The 15040-nt window shown below is 60.0% G+C and overlaps 3 protein-coding genes across 3 annotated transcripts; all 3 read left to right on the top strand.

The window, feature by feature from the left end:
* The first annotated feature begins 2277 nt into the window (after nt 1–2277).
* Nucleotides 2278–4005, top strand: LOC149744660 (metallothionein-1E-like). Its single transcript, XM_089902516.1, has 3 exons — nt 2278–2446; nt 3022–3087; nt 3799–4005. The coding sequence occupies exons 1-3, from the start codon at nt 2419–2421 to the stop codon at nt 3888–3890; spliced, it is 186 nt and encodes a 61-aa protein (XP_089758642.1). The 5' UTR covers nt 2278–2418; the 3' UTR covers nt 3891–4005.
* Nucleotides 4006–7634: 3629 nt separating this feature from the next.
* LOC149744659 (metallothionein-1E-like) lies at nt 7635–9363 on the top strand. The gene is made up of 3 exons (XM_089902515.1): nt 7635–7804; nt 8380–8445; nt 9157–9363. Exons 1-3 carry the CDS (start codon nt 7777–7779, stop codon nt 9246–9248), a joined length of 186 nt encoding a protein of 61 aa, XP_089758641.1. The 5' UTR covers nt 7635–7776; the 3' UTR covers nt 9249–9363.
* Nucleotides 9364–12993: 3630 nt separating this feature from the next.
* LOC149744658 (metallothionein-1E-like) lies at nt 12994–14722 on the top strand. Its single transcript, XM_089902514.1, has 3 exons — nt 12994–13163; nt 13739–13804; nt 14516–14722. The coding sequence occupies exons 1-3, from the start codon at nt 13136–13138 to the stop codon at nt 14605–14607; spliced, it is 186 nt and encodes a 61-aa protein (XP_089758640.1). The 5' UTR covers nt 12994–13135; the 3' UTR covers nt 14608–14722.
* Nucleotides 14723–15040: the final 318 nt, after the last annotated feature.

Here is a 15040-nt window from a genome sequence, read left to right as displayed (position 1 = left end):
CTTTCGATACAAAAGATTAATTTCAAGGAGGGGGAATAAGCGAGATAGTGGCCTGGCTCCTAGCTCGGGCTTCCCGAACGGTGTCCTGTATGATCGCTCTCTCCACACTGACATTTGCGCACAGAGAATCCTTGAGCTCCCCACAAGCTCCTGGAGAAAGGCTCCCTGGTGTGCAAGCAAGCCCATGGTGAGGGCAGAGGTGGATAGGAACCTTGCTTATCCAGTGCCAGAGGGCGTGGGGATGTCCTCCAACAAGCCCCGTGGAACGAGTCACCGCCACAGCATTTGGACAGACTCGGTGAACCTGCGTGGTCTGGAGCGATGGTGCCAATTCCACAGAGGTTAAGCAACCTACCCAAGGGCACACAGCCTATACTCAGAGGACTAAACCTACCCTGCAGCTGTCTCACCTCCCGGCCACAGGGTGCCGGTTATGACATCACTGGAGGCTGAATCCGGCCTCTCCTTTCTCAGGGCTGCAAGGGTCTTCGGAGGCAGTCCAGCTGCGCTCCTGGCTGCAGAGGTGGGCGGCTGAAGCCCAGAGAGGTCACAGAGCTGTGCGGAGGGTTCTGACTGCCGGCTCAGGGCTTTCCCACTGCTGCCTCTGTGCCAGGTGTTCAGTGTCCTCACCCTTCATGGGATGACGTGGTGTCCGGTTGGGCGCGGGGCTGCAGTCAGCCTGCAGGAGGGCCAGTCCCATCTGTGTCACATATAGCCATGTGACATAACCTGTCTGTGGCTCAGTCTCCTGGGCCCTAAAGGGCAAAATAATAGTGTCTGGCTCTCGGGATTAAAGAACTGAATACATGCAAAGAAGGTCAGAGTATACTGGGCACTCAGTGAGTAATCTACCACATCACCCATTCATTCATTTATCTATTTATTTATTTGCTATCATCAGCCTAGGAGACATTGTTCTCCTTCCAGACACGCAAGCAAGGACGGCGTGTTTAGCTCTGTGCTCTGGGCCGTCCCCATCCACCCTGTGAGCGTGGGACCAGTTCCCCCGACGGGGTTACCCTGCCTTCACGCAAAGAGCCGTTGACACTACAGATAGAAAGCCGTGAGGAACACAGTCCGTGCCCTCCTCACAGACACAGAAGGATCCTGCCATTTCTGCTGTCACCTGCATCAGGATTTCCTTACCATTTTCTTTTCAGTGATTTTCTGAAACACGTTATACCAAAAGAAACCTCTTGAGCACTAGTGAAGGAGAGAGTCAGAAGGCAGCCACAGAATCATAAATACACTCCTACTGTGTCACCTTGGTCGCCCCCAGGACTGAGCTGGACATGGTGGAGACGGGCTGAGGACGCAGCTCTGGGCCAAAGGGGAGCTTTCTCACTGACTCCCTCTTTCAGCTGCGAAGCGACAAAAGCACAGAAGCAGGGCACCACTCCCCAGCACTGTGTGCCTGCCTCAGTAGCCTCCTTGTACTGTAGGTACTTTGGCCTTTGGGAAACGGGCTCCTGGCTGCTGTCTCCCTTCCCGGTTGGTGTGACAAGTCAAAGAGCAAAAGTGACTAACAAGGCTTGGCATGGACTCCACGGTGAGTAACTGTCAGGACCGCTCAAAGGGAACTATCCACTTGTCTCGCTTTGTTATTTAACGCCAGGTCTGCCCATCACCTACAACGATGCCGTCCCTGGGGAAGCGTCCCATGATTAGGGAACCTCCACCCTGGCGTGGGGGTGGACCGGCTACAGTGACGAGCGCCCCTGGAAAGTTTAGGCAAAGAAGCCCCCGGAGAAATGAGCCACGATCCCTCCAGGAAAGGAAAACACAAGTGGCGACTCGCGGCTGAAGCCAATGTTCACCGCGCTGCGGTTACAGGAGGCGGTACCGGAAAAATGCTTCCAAAGGACCGTGGTGGGGACCGGGGCTGGCAACGCCTGGGGACACATGGATGGGGTCGGCGAAACGGTGGTGAGGGTCACACCCGCCTGCGCTCTCTGACACCGCTCCCCGGCTCCAGCCAAGCCAGGGGACACGAGCGGGAGGCGGGGGCTGTTCTCAGGCTGCAGGAAACGGCGACCCGGAGGCCGGCGGCGCGGGGAAGGCCGGAGGACGCGGGAGCCGGATTCCTGCACAGCCCGCCAACACGGTGGCTGCTCCCGTCGGGCACATTGGGAAGGGGCGGCCAGGGGGCTGGGACACCGCTTACCGCACGGCACCCGGTTCCTCCGCTCCAGCCGGCACCGAAGGGGAATCGTGCGCTCGGCCCCGCCTGTTGCTCACAGCCCGGCCCAGGGCGCGGCGGGCGGCGCGGGTGCAAGGCGGGGGCGGGGCCTCTGCGCCCGGGCCGCCTCCTCGGCCTATAACCGAGCCCCCGGGCTCCTCGCTCCCACACGGCCCCCACCGGACCCGTGAAGCGGCTTCGCCCCTTGCTTTGGACCTCGGGCCTCACTTCTCCTCCAGATGGACCCCAAGTGCTCCTGCCCCACTGGTAAGGGAGCCCCGGCTTTGAGCCTTAGGATGCCCCCTTCCCAGGCACAGGACGAGAAGGGAGGGCTTTGAGTTTGAGCTCGGGAGGACTCCTGTCACGGGTCCAGGGCTTTCTTGGTAGCCAGGCTCCTGAGGGCACGTCAGTCTCCCTTTGCCTCTCTGTTGACACTGAGGGCACGGAGGCTCCAGGCTGTCCTTCTTGAGGTCACCCAGCAGGTCAGGGGATTGCTAGGCCGGGACCCAGTGTTTGCAGGAGGCCTCGGAGCTGCCAGGACTTGATGGGAGGAGCGGACGCTGCCTCTTTGGGGTTCAGGCCGTGGGCCCCGGCCCCCAGCCCCAGTCGGCCTGGGCTGGGTCTGGAGCCCGGGACCTTCCCTGTGGAGTCCCATCAGGAGGGGACCTACTCTCCTCGGACCAGAAGAGAGGAGCTGGGGCTTCTCTATCCGCCTGAGTGGACACGAGCTCCCAGGGCTGGGTCCTGACAGAGGAGGAGGGCTCAGGGAGGCATCGCTGACCGTCTGCTGTAGCTCCTGCATCCCTGTCCCTGCTCACTGCTGGCCTTTCCCTTCCCGGCAGGCGGCTCCTGCGGCTGCGCTGGCTCCTGCACCTGCAAAGCCTGCAGATGCACCTCCTGCAAGAAGAGTGAGTGTGCGGGGCCTTCTCTGGGAATGCGGGGTCTGGGCTGAGTGCGAGGAGGGAGCCCAGAGCTCAGCAGGCAGGCAGGAGCAGGACAGTGACCAAACTTCCCGGCGCCCCCCTCACCAGGAAGGGATTCACAATCAGAGCTGGAATCACCTTCGGCGTGACCGAGACCCAGGCGCGCACTAGAGAACAGGGAGGCTGAGGCCCAGACGGGTCACCAACAAACAACCTCAGACCTGTCACTAGAACTAGTCCTCCTGCCTCCTGAGTCACGCTTCTGAATCCTCTCAGGGACTGAAGCACTTTAGGGACATGAACCAGCGGCCGTGCGTGGCTTCTCGGGCCTTGGTGCAGCCCCTTCCTGTCGAAGCAGCCCAGAGCTTCCCTATCCCGAGCGGGAGCTGCTCTGTGAGGGCTTTGCCTCCGCTTTGATCCTGAGGACTTGGCTCACATCACCGGCGGTGCTGGGGGCTGGCTTTCTCTTGTCCCCAGAGGCCCTGCTCACTGTCTCCCCAAGGCGCTGTGCCCTGTCCTGGGCACAGATGGGCCGGGCAACCTGAACCTAGTGTCTGAGAGCAATTATCTCAGGACAGAGGACACCACCGTAAACCCAGGGTCTGGGCCTGAGGGCGGCTGGGGCCAGGCCTGCTGCTGGGAAGGGTGGTTCCGGACAACGCGTGGTCCGACTGCACGCTGCCCTTGCCTCCCCAGGCTGCTGCTCCTGCTGCCCCGTGGGCTGCGCCAAGTGTGCCCAGGCCTGCGTCTGCAAAGGGGCCTCGGACAAGTGCAGCTGCTGTGCCTGATGTCGCGGAGAGCCTGCCCCGGGTGTCAACGGAGCAAGCAGGACACACCTGCATGTTACCGTTTTTCACACAACCGGACCTGACGCTACATTCCTTTTTCTATGAAATATGTGAGTTGTAATAAAAGCTGTTGACTTTATTCTGGCTCTGTCTTCCTTGGTCTGTCTTGGACAGAGAGACTCCGTGCCCATCAGGGCTGGCGTGGGGAACTGGGCTGGACGTGCAGAGACCTCGGCTCTGGACCAAAGAGTACCCCCCCCCACACCCCACACCCCACACCCCCAACACTCACACACACTGAGCGTCTTAGCCGCTTAGGTTAATTTGAGCTTCCGTGTCTCAGCTCCAAAGGATACCCTCGCCAGATGACATAGGGCATTGGACACACAGAGGACACACTCCCTCTACTGCCCTTAGGAGTATGGATTGCAGAGAAAGTTGTCCATTTCTCATTTTCCTTCTCTGGGGGCCCCTGCCAAACTCAGTCCTCGGTGATGAGAGCCTGGAAAGTACCCAGAGGGGATGGAATCCCACACCCCTCTTGTGTGACTTCTGCACGGGGCTTGCGTCTAAAACACCCTGGAGAGACCTCTTTGTATCTTCTGCCACAACTTTTAACCCTGGTCAGTAAAAAGGATCGCTAAGAAAACGTGTCAAAGGACACGATATGTGACACCCAGTTCTCCCTTCAACACGTAAACCCACCTTCACACGTGGAGGAGCAATTCTGAAAATCGGACGCTCTCCTATGTTGCACATACATTGAAAGTGTGCCCGAGTCCTGGGAACACCTCACAGATGCCCCACTGTGTGGACCACACACGCCTGGAGCAGCTCTGCCCCCTGCCTCCCCACAGGGAACATCAGCCTTGGCTTGCCCAGGGCTACGGACAGGACACTCGCCACCCGTGACAGCTCCCTGCGGGGGCTTGGCTCTGAATCTTCGCAAGTTCCTCCCTAGGTCAGGCTGACATCTTCCCTTCCCTCAAAGTCCAGCCCGTGGCTACCCGACACCCCGAAGGAAAGTGATTTGGATTTGGTGGGAATTTCCCAGCTGTTTCCCTGAGACTTGGTTGCAGAAGAAGGACTCCATGTGTTCCTCGGCAGACTGATGGTGGTGCTGCAGTGCGGGGGGCCTGGTGGGGTTTATGAGCAACAAGTGTGTGCTGAGGGAACAGGTAGTGTATTTCAGGAGTTGCGCCCCCTGGCGGTCTGGGGAGGGAACTGCTATTTGATGGGCGCTCTGAGAGAAAGAGGAGACACGTGGCTCAGAAGCCAGGACCAAGATCGGCCACAGGTGCCCCGAGTGCAGAGGGCATTTCGGGAGCCGGCCCGTGCTGCGTGCGTGGGCGTTGGTGTCAGGCACTCAGGTTCACAGCCACCATGCCACTTCCTGACCTGGCAAGTCACCGCTACTCTCTGAGATCTCATTTCCTCCTTTCGATACAAAAGATTAATTTCAAGGAGGGGGAATAAGCGAGATAGTGGCCTGGCTCCTAGCTCGGGCTTCCCGAACGGTGTCCTGTATGATCGCTCTCTCCACACTGACATTTGCGCACAGAGAATCCTTGAGCTCCCCACAAGCTCCTGGAGAAAGGCTCCCTGGTGTGCAAGCAAGCTCATGGTGAGGGCAGAGGTGGATAGGAACCTTGCTTATCCAGTGCCAGAGGGCGTGGGGATGTCCTCCAACAAGCCCCGTGGAACGAGTCACCGCCACAGCATTTGGACAGACTCGGTGAACCTGCGTGGTCTGGAGCGATGGTGCCAATTCCACAGAGGTTAAGCAACCTACCCAAGGGCACACAGCCTATACTCAGAGGACTAAACCTACCCTGCAGCTGTCTCACCTCCCGGCCACAGGGTGCCGGTTATGACATCACTGGAGGCTGAATCCGGCCTCTCCTTTCTCAGGGCTGCAAGGGTCTTCGGAGGCAGTCCAGCTGCGCTCCTGGCTGCAGAGGTGGGCGGCTGAAGCCCAGAGAGGTCACAGAGCTGTGCGGAGGGTTCTGACTGCCGGCTCAGGGCTTTCCCACTGCTGCCTCTGTGCCAGGTGTTCAGTGTCCTCACCCTTCATGGGATGACGTGGTGTCCGGTTGGGCGCGGGGCTGCAGTCAGCCTGCAGGAGGGCCAGTCCCATCTGTGTCACATATAGCCATGTGACATAACCTGTCTGTGGCTCAGTCTCCTGGGCCCTAAAGGGCAAAATAATAGTGTCTGGCTCTCGGGATTAAAGAACTGAATACATGCAAAGAAGGTCAGAGTATACTGGGCACTCAGTGAGTAATCTACCACATCACCCATTCATTCATTTATCTATTTATTTATTTGCTATCATCAGCCTAGGAGACATTGTTCTCCTTCCAGACACGCAAGCAAGGACGGCGTGTTTAGCTCTGTGCTCTGGGCCGTCCCCATCCACCCTGTGAGCGTGGGACCAGTTCCCCCGACGGGGTTACCCTGCCTTCACGCAAAGAGCCGTTGACACTACAGATAGAAAGCCGTGAGGAACACAGTCCGTGCCCTCCTCACAGACACAGAAGGATCCTGCCATTTCTGCTGTCACCTGCATCAGGATTTCCTTACCATTTTCTTTTCAGTGATTTTCTGAAACACGTTATACCAAAAGAAACCTCTTGAGCACTACTGAAGGAGAGAGTCAGAAGGCAGCCACAGAATCATAAATACACTCCTACTGTGTCACCTTGGTCGCCCCCAGGACTGAGCTGGACATGGTGGAGACGGGCTGAGGACGCAGCTCTGGGCCAAAGGGGAGCTTTCTCACTGACTCCCTCTTTCAGCTGCGAAGCGACAAAAGCACAGAAGCAGGGCACCACTCCCCAGCACTGTGTGCCTGCCTCAGTAGCCTCCTTGTACTGTAGGTACTTTGGCCTTTGGGAAACGGGCTCCTGGCTGCTGTCTCCCTTCCCGGTTGGTGTGACAAGTCAAAGAGCAAAAGTGACTAACAAGGCTTGGCATGGACTCCACGGTGAGTAACTGTCAGGACCGCTCAAAGGGAACTATCCACTTGTCTCGCTTTGTTATTTAACGCCAGGTCTGCCCATCACCTACAACGATGCCGTCCCTGGGGAAGCGTCCCATGATTAGGGAACCTCCACCCTGGCGTGGGGGTGGACCGGCTACAGTGACGAGCGCCCCTGGAAAGTTTAGGCAAAGAAGCCCCCGGAGAAATGAGCCACGATCCCTCCAGGAAAGGAAAACACAAGTGGCGACTCGCGGCTGAAGCCAATGTTCACCGCGCTGCGGTTACAGGAGGCGGTACCGGAAAAATGCTTCCAAAGGACCGTGGTGGGGACCGGGGCTGGCAACGCCTGGGGACACATGGATGGGGTCGGCGAAACGGTGGTGAGGGTCACACCCGCCTGCGCTCTCTGACACCGCTCCCCGGCTCCAGCCAAGCCAGGGGACACGAGCGGGAGGCGGGGGCTGTTCTCAGGCTGCAGGAAACGGCGACCCGGAGGCCGGCGGCGCGGGGCCTGGGGCGGGGAAGGCCGGAGGACGCGGGAGCCGGATTCCTGCACAGCCCGCCAACACGGTGGCTGCTCCCGTCGGGCACATTGGGAAGGGGCGGCCAGGGGGCTGGGACACCGCTTACCGCACGGCACCCGGTTCCTCCGCTCCAGCCGGCACCGAAGGGGAATCGTGCGCTCGGCCCCGCCTGTTGCTCACAGCCCGGCCCAGGGCGCGGCGGGCGGCGCGGGCGCCGATCCGCGGGGCGGGTGCAAGGCGGGGGCGGGGCCTCTGCGCCCGGGCCGCCTCCTCGGCCTATAACCGAGCCCCCGGGCTCCTCGCTCCCACACGGCCCCCACCGGACCCGTGAAGCGGCTTCGCCCCTTGCTTTGGACCTCGGGCCTCACTTCTCCTCCAGATGGACCCCAAGTGCTCCTGCCCCACTGGTAAGGGAGCCCCGGCTTTGAGCCTTAGGATGCCCCCTTCCCAGGCACAGGACGAGAAGGGAGGGCTTTGAGTTTGAGCTCGGGAGGACTCCTGTCACGGGTCCAGGGCTTTCTTGGTAGCCAGGCTCCTGAGGGCACGTCAGTCTCCCTTTGCCTCTCTGTTGACACTGAGGGCACGGAGGCTCCAGGCTGTCCTTCTTGAGGTCACCCAGCAGGTCAGGGGATTGCTAGGCCGGGACCCAGTGTTTGCAGGAGGCCTCGGAGCTGCCAGGACTTGATGGGAGGAGCGGACGCTGCCTCTTTGGGGTTCAGGCCGTGGGCCCCGGCCCCCAGCCCCAGTCGGCCTGGGCTGGGTCTGGAGCCCGGGACCTTCCCTGTGGAGTCCCATCAGGAGGGGACCTACTCTCCTCGGACCAGAAGAGAGGAGCTGGGGCTTCTCTATCCGCCTGAGTGGACACGAGCTCCCAGGGCTGGGTCCTGACAGAGGAGGAGGGCTCAGGGAGGCATCGCTGACCGTCTGCTGTAGCTCCTGCATCCCTGTCCCTGCTCACTGCTGGCCTTTCCCTTCCCGGCAGGCGGCTCCTGCGGCTGCGCTGGCTCCTGCACCTGCAAAGCCTGCAGATGCACCTCCTGCAAGAAGAGTGAGTGTGCGGGGCCTTCTCTGGGAATGCGGGGTCTGGGCTGAGTGCGAGGAGGGAGCCCAGAGCTCAGCAGGCAGGCAGGAGCAGGACAGTGACCAAACTTCCCGGCGCCCCCCTCACCAGGAAGGGATTCACAATCAGAGCTGGAATCACCTTCGGCGTGACCGAGACCCAGGCGCGCACTAGAGAACAGGGAGGCTGAGGCCCAGACGGGTCACCAACAAACAACCTCAGACCTGTCACTAGAACTAGTCCTCCTGCCTCCTGAGTCACGCTTCTGAATCCTCTCAGGGACTGAAGCACTTTAGGGACATGAACCAGCGGCCGTGCGTGGCTTCTCGGGCCTTGGTGCAGCCCCTTCCTGTCGAAGCAGCCCAGAGCTTCCCTATCCCGAGCGGGAGCTGCTCTGTGAGGGCTTTGCCTCCGCTTTGATCCTGAGGACTTGGCTCACATCACCGGCGGTGCTGGGGGCTGGCTTTCTCTTGTCCCCAGAGGCCCTGCTCACTGTCTCCCCAAGGCGCTGTGCCCTGTCCTGGGCACAGATGGGCCGGGCAACCTGAACCTAGTGTCTGAGAGCAATTATCTCAGGACAGAGGACACCACCGTAAACCCAGGGTCTGGGCCTGAGGGCGGCTGGGGCCAGGCCTGCTGCTGGGAAGGGTGGTTCCGGACAACGCGTGGTCCGACTGCACGCTGCCCTTGCCTCCCCAGGCTGCTGCTCCTGCTGCCCCGTGGGCTGCGCCAAGTGTGCCCAGGCCTGCGTCTGCAAAGGGGCCTCGGACAAGTGCAGCTGCTGTGCCTGATGTCGCGGAGAGCCTGCCCCGGGTGTCAACGGAGCAAGCAGGACACACCTGCATGTTACCGTTTTTCACACAACCGGACCTGACGCTACATTCCTTTTTCTATGAAATATGTGAGTTGTAATAAAAGCTGTTGACTTTATTCTGGCTCTGTCTTCCTTGGTCTGTCTTGGACAGAGAGACTCCGTGCCCATCAGGGCTGGCGTGGGGAACTGGGCTGGACGTGCAGAGACCTCGGCTCTGGACCAAAGAGTACCCCCCCCACACCCCCCACACCCCACACCCCCAACACTCACACACACTGAGCGTCTTAGCCGCTTAGGTTAATTTGAGCTTCCGTGTCTCAGCTCCAAAGGATACCCTCGCCAGATGACATAGGGCATTGGACACACAGAGGACACACTCCCTCTACTGCCCTTAGGAGTATGGATTGCAGAGAAAGTTGTCCATTTCTCATTTTCCTTCTCTGGGGGCCCCTGCCAAACTCAGTCCTCGGTGATGAGAGCCTGGAAAGTACCCAGAGGGGATGGAATCCCACACCCCTCTTGTGTGACTTCTGCACGGGGCTTGCGTCTAAAACACCCTGGAGAGACCTCTTTGTATCTTCTGCCACAACTTTTAACCCTGGTCAGTAAAAAGGATCGCTAAGAAAACGTGTCAAAGGACACGATATGTGACACCCAGTTCTCCCTTCAACACGTAAACCCACCTTCACACGTGGAGGAGCAATTCTGAAAATCGGACGCTCTCCTATGTTGCACATACATTGAAAGTGTGCCCGAGTCCTGGGAACACCTCACAGATGCCCCACTGTGTGGACCACACACGCCTGGAGCAGCTCTGCCCCCTGCCTCCCCACAGGGAACATCAGCCTTGGCTTGCCCAGGGCTACGGACAGGACACTCGCCACCCGTGACAGCTCCCTGCGGGGGCTTGGCTCTGAATCTTCGCAAGTTCCTCCCTAGGTCAGGCTGACATCTTCCCTTCCCTCAAAGTCCAGCCCGTGGCTACCCGACACCCCGAAGGAAAGTGATTTGGATTTGGTGGGAATTTCCCAGCTGTTTCCCTGAGACTTGGTTGCAGAAGAAGGACTCCATGTGTTCCTCGGCAGACTGATGGTGGTGCTGCAGTGCGGGGGGCCTGGTGGGGTTTATGAGCAACAAGTGTGTGCTGAGGGAACAGGTAGTGTATTTCAGGAGTTGCGCCCCCTGGCGGTCTGGGGAGGGAACTGCTATTTGATGGGCGCTCTGAGAGAAAGAGGAGACACGTGGCTCAGAAGCCAGGACCAAGATCGGCCACAGGTGCCCCGAGTGCAGAGGGCATTTCGGGAGCCGGCCCGTGCTGCGTGCGTGGGCGTTGGTGTCAGGCACTCAGGTTCACAGCCACCATGCCACTTCCTGACCTGGCAAGTCACCGCTACTCTCTGAGATCTCATTTCCTCCTTTCGATACAAAAGATTAATTTCAAGGAGGGGGAATAAGCGAGATAGTGGCCTGGCTCCTAGCTCGGGCTTCCCGAACGGTGTCCTGTATGATCGCTCTCTCCACACTGACATTTGCGCACAGAGAATCCTTGAGCTCCCCACAAGCTCCTGGAGAAAGGCTCCCTGGTGTGCAAGCAAGCTCATGGTGAGGGCAGAGGTGGATAGGAACCTTGCTTATCCAGTGCCAGAGGGCGTGGGGATGTCCTCCAACAAGCCCCGTGGAACGAGTCACCGCCACAGCATTTGGACAGACTCGGTGAACCTGCGTGGTCTGGAGCGATGGTGCCAATTCCACAGAGGTTAAGCAACCTACCCAAGGGCACACAGCCTATACTCAGAGGACTAAACCTACCCTGCAGCTGTCTCACCTCCCGGCCACAGGGTGCCGGTTATGACATCACTGGAGGCTGAATCCGGCCTCTCCTTTCTCAGGGCTGCAAGGGTCTTCGGAGGCAGTCCAGCTGCGCTCCTGGCTGCAGAGGTGGGCGGCTGAAGCCCAGAGAGGTCACAGAGCTGTGCGGAGGGTTCTGACTGCCGGCTCAGGGCTTTCCCACTGCTGCCTCTGTGCCAGGTGTTCAGTGTCCTCACCCTTCATGGGATGACGTGGTGTCCGGTTGGGCGCGGGGCTGCAGTCAGCCTGCAGGAGGGCCAGTCCCATCTGTGTCACATATAGCCATGTGACATAACCTGTCTGTGGCTCAGTCTCCTGGGCCCTAAAGGGCAAAATAATAGTGTCTGGCTCTCGGGATTAAAGAACTGAATACATGCAAAGAAGGTCAGAGTATACTGGGCACTCAGTGAGTAATCTACCACATCACCCATTCATTCATTTATCTATTTATTTATTTGCTATCATCAGCCTAGGAGACATTGTTCTCCTTCCAGACACGCAAGCAAGGACGGCGTGTTTAGCTCTGTGCTCTGGGCCGTCCCCATCCACCCTGTGAGCGTGGGACCAGTTCCCCCGACGGGGTTACCCTGCCTTCACGCAAAGAGCCGTTGACACTACAGATAGAAAGCCGTGAGGAACACAGTCCGTGCCCTCCTCACAGACACAGAAGGATCCTGCCATTTCTGCTGTCACCTGCATCAGGATTTCCTTACCATTTTCTTTTCAGTGATTTTCTGAAACACGTTATACCAAAAGAAACCTCTTGAGCACTACTGAAGGAGAGAGTCAGAAGGCAGCCACAGAATCATAAATACACTCCTACTGTGTCACCTTGGTCGCCCCCAGGACTGAGCTGGACATGGTGGAGACGGGCTGAGGACGCAGCTCTGGGCCAAAGGGGAGCTTTCTCACTGACTCCCTCTTTCAGCTGCGAAGCGACAAAAGCACAGAAGCAGGGCACCACTCCCCAGCACTGTGTGCCTGCCTCAGTAGCCTCCTTGTACTGTAGGTACTTTGGCCTTTGGGAAACGGGCTCCTGGCTGCTGTCTCCCTTCCCGGTTGGTGTGACAAGTCAAAGAGCAAAAGTGACTAACAAGGCTTGGCATGGACTCCACGGTGAGTAACTGTCAGGACCGCTCAAAGGGAACTATCCACTTGTCTCGCTTTGTTATTTAACGCCAGGTCTGCCCATCACCTACAACGATGCCGTCCCTGGGGAAGCGTCCCATGATTAGGGAACCTCCACCCTGGCGTGGGGGTGGACCGGCTACAGTGACGAGCGCCCCTGGAAAGTTTAGGCAAAGAAGCCCCCGGAGAAATGAGCCACGATCCCTCCAGGAAAGGAAAACACAAGTGGCGACTCGCGGCTGAAGCCAATGTTCACCGCGCTGCGGTTACAGGAGGCGGTACCGGAAAAATGCTTCCAAAGGACCGTGGTGGGGACCGGGGCTGGCAACGCCTGGGGACACATGGATGGGGTCGGCGAAACGGTGGTGAGGGTCACACCCGCCTGCGCTCTCTGACACCGCTCCCCGGCTCCAGCCAAGCCAGGGGACACGAGCGGGAGGCGGGGGCTGTTCTCAGGCTGCAGGAAACGGCGACCCGGAGGCCGGCGGCGCGGGGCCTGGGGCGGGGAAGGCCGGAGGACGCGGGAGCCGGATTCCTGCACAGCCCGCCAACACGGTGGCTGCTCCCGTCGGGCACATTGGGAAGGGGCGGCCAGGGGGCTGGGACACCGCTTACCGCACGGCACCCGGTTCCTCCGCTCCAGCCGGCACCGAAGGGGAATCGTGCGCTCGGCCCCGCCTGTTGCTCACAGCCCGGCCCAGGGCGCGGCGGGCGGCGCGGGCGCCGATCCGCGGGGCGGGTGCAAGGCGGGGGCGGGGCCTCTGCGCCCGGGCCGCCTCCTCGGCCTATAACCGAGCCCCCGGGCTCCTCGCTCCCACACGGCCCCCACCGGACCCGTGAAGCGGCTTCGCCCCTTGCTTTGGACCTCGGGCCTCACTTCTCCTCCAGATGGACCCCAAGTGCTCCTGCCCCACTGGTAAGGGAGCCCCGGCTTTGAGCCTTAGGATGCCCCCTTCCCAGGCACAGGACGAGAAGGGAGGGCTTTGAGTTTGAGCTCGGGAGGACTCCTGTCACGGGTCCAGGGCTTTCTTGGTAGCCAGGCTCCTGAGGGCACGTCAGTCTCCCTTTGCCTCTCTGTTGACACTGAGGGCACGGAGGCTCCAGGCTGTCCTTCTTGAGGTCACCCAGCAGGTCAGGGGATTGCTAGGCCGGGACCCAGTGTTTGCAGGAGGCCTCGGAGCTGCCAGGACTTGATGGGAGGAGCGGACGCTGCCTCTTTGGGGTTCAGGCCGTGGGCCCCGGCCCCCAGCCCCAGTCGGCCTGGGCTGGGTCTGGAGCCCGGGACCTTCCCTGTGGAGTCCCATCAGGAGGGGACCTACTCTCCTCGGACCAGAAGAGAGGAGCTGGGGCTTCTCTATCCGCCTGAGTGGACACGAGCTCCCAGGGCTGGGTCCTGACAGAGGAGGAGGGCTCAGGGAGGCATCGCTGACCGTCTGCTGTAGCTCCTGCATCCCTGTCCCTGCTCACTGCTGGCCTTTCCCTTCCCGGCAGGCGGCTCCTGCGGCTGCGCTGGCTCCTGCACCTGCAAAGCCTGCAGATGCACCTCCTGCAAGAAGAGTGAGTGTGCGGGGCCTTCTCTGGGAATGCGGGGTCTGGGCTGAGTGCGAGGAGGGAGCCCAGAGCTCAGCAGGCAGGCAGGAGCAGGACAGTGACCAAACTTCCCGGCGCCCCCCTCACCAGGAAGGGATTCACAATCAGAGCTGGAATCACCTTCGGCGTGACCGAGACCCAGGCGCGCACTAGAGAACAGGGAGGCTGAGGCCCAGACGGGTCACCAACAAACAACCTCAGACCTGTCACTAGAACTAGTCCTCCTGCCTCCTGAGTCACGCTTCTGAATCCTCTCAGGGACTGAAGCACTTTAGGGACATGAACCAGCGGCCGTGCGTGGCTTCTCGGGCCTTGGTGCAGCCCCTTCCTGTCGAAGCAGCCCAGAGCTTCCCTATCCCGAGCGGGAGCTGCTCTGTGAGGGCTTTGCCTCCGCTTTGATCCTGAGGACTTGGCTCACATCACCGGCGGTGCTGGGGGCTGGCTTTCTCTTGTCCCCAGAGGCCCTGCTCACTGTCTCCCCAAGGCGCTGTGCCCTGTCCTGGGCACAGATGGGCCGGGCAACCTGAACCTAGTGTCTGAGAGCAATTATCTCAGGACAGAGGACACCACCGTAAACCCAGGGTCTGGGCCTGAGGGCGGCTGGGGCCAGGCCTGCTGCTGGGAAGGGTGGTTCCGGACAACGCGTGGTCCGACTGCACGCTGCCCTTGCCTCCCCAGGCTGCTGCTCCTGCTGCCCCGTGGGCTGCGCCAAGTGTGCCCAGGCCTGCGTCTGCAAAGGGGCCTCGGACAAGTGCAGCTGCTGTGCCTGATGTCGCGGAGAGCCTGCCCCGGGTGTCAACGGAGCAAGCAGGACACACCTGCATGTTACCGTTTTTCACACAACCGGACCTGACGCTACATTCCTTTTTCTATGAAATATGTGAGTTGTAATAAAAGCTGTTGACTTTATTCTGGCTCTGTCTTCCTTGGTCTGTCTTGGACAGAGAGACTCCGTGCCCATCAGGGCTGGCGTGGGGAACTGGGCTGGACGTGCAGAGACCTCGGCTCTGGACCAAAGAGTACCCCCCCCACACACCCCACACCCCACACCCCCAACACTCACACACACTGAGCGTCTTAGCCGCTTAGGTTAATTTGAGCTTCCGTGTCTCAGCTCCAAAGGATACCCTCGCCAGATGACATAGGGCATTGGACACACAGAGGACACACTCCCTCTACTGCCCTTAGGAGTATGGATTGCAG

The sequence above is a fragment of the Delphinapterus leucas genome, chromosome 20, assembly GCF_059928025.1.
Source record: "Delphinapterus leucas isolate spDelLeu-1000000601 "Yukka" chromosome 20, BTC_Dleu_Yukka2, whole genome shotgun sequence".
In the NCBI taxonomy this organism is placed as follows: Eukaryota; Metazoa; Chordata; class Mammalia; order Artiodactyla; family Monodontidae; genus Delphinapterus; species Delphinapterus leucas.
The sequence above is the reverse complement of the archived record's forward strand: the minus strand, read 5'-3'. Positions and strand labels throughout refer to the sequence as shown.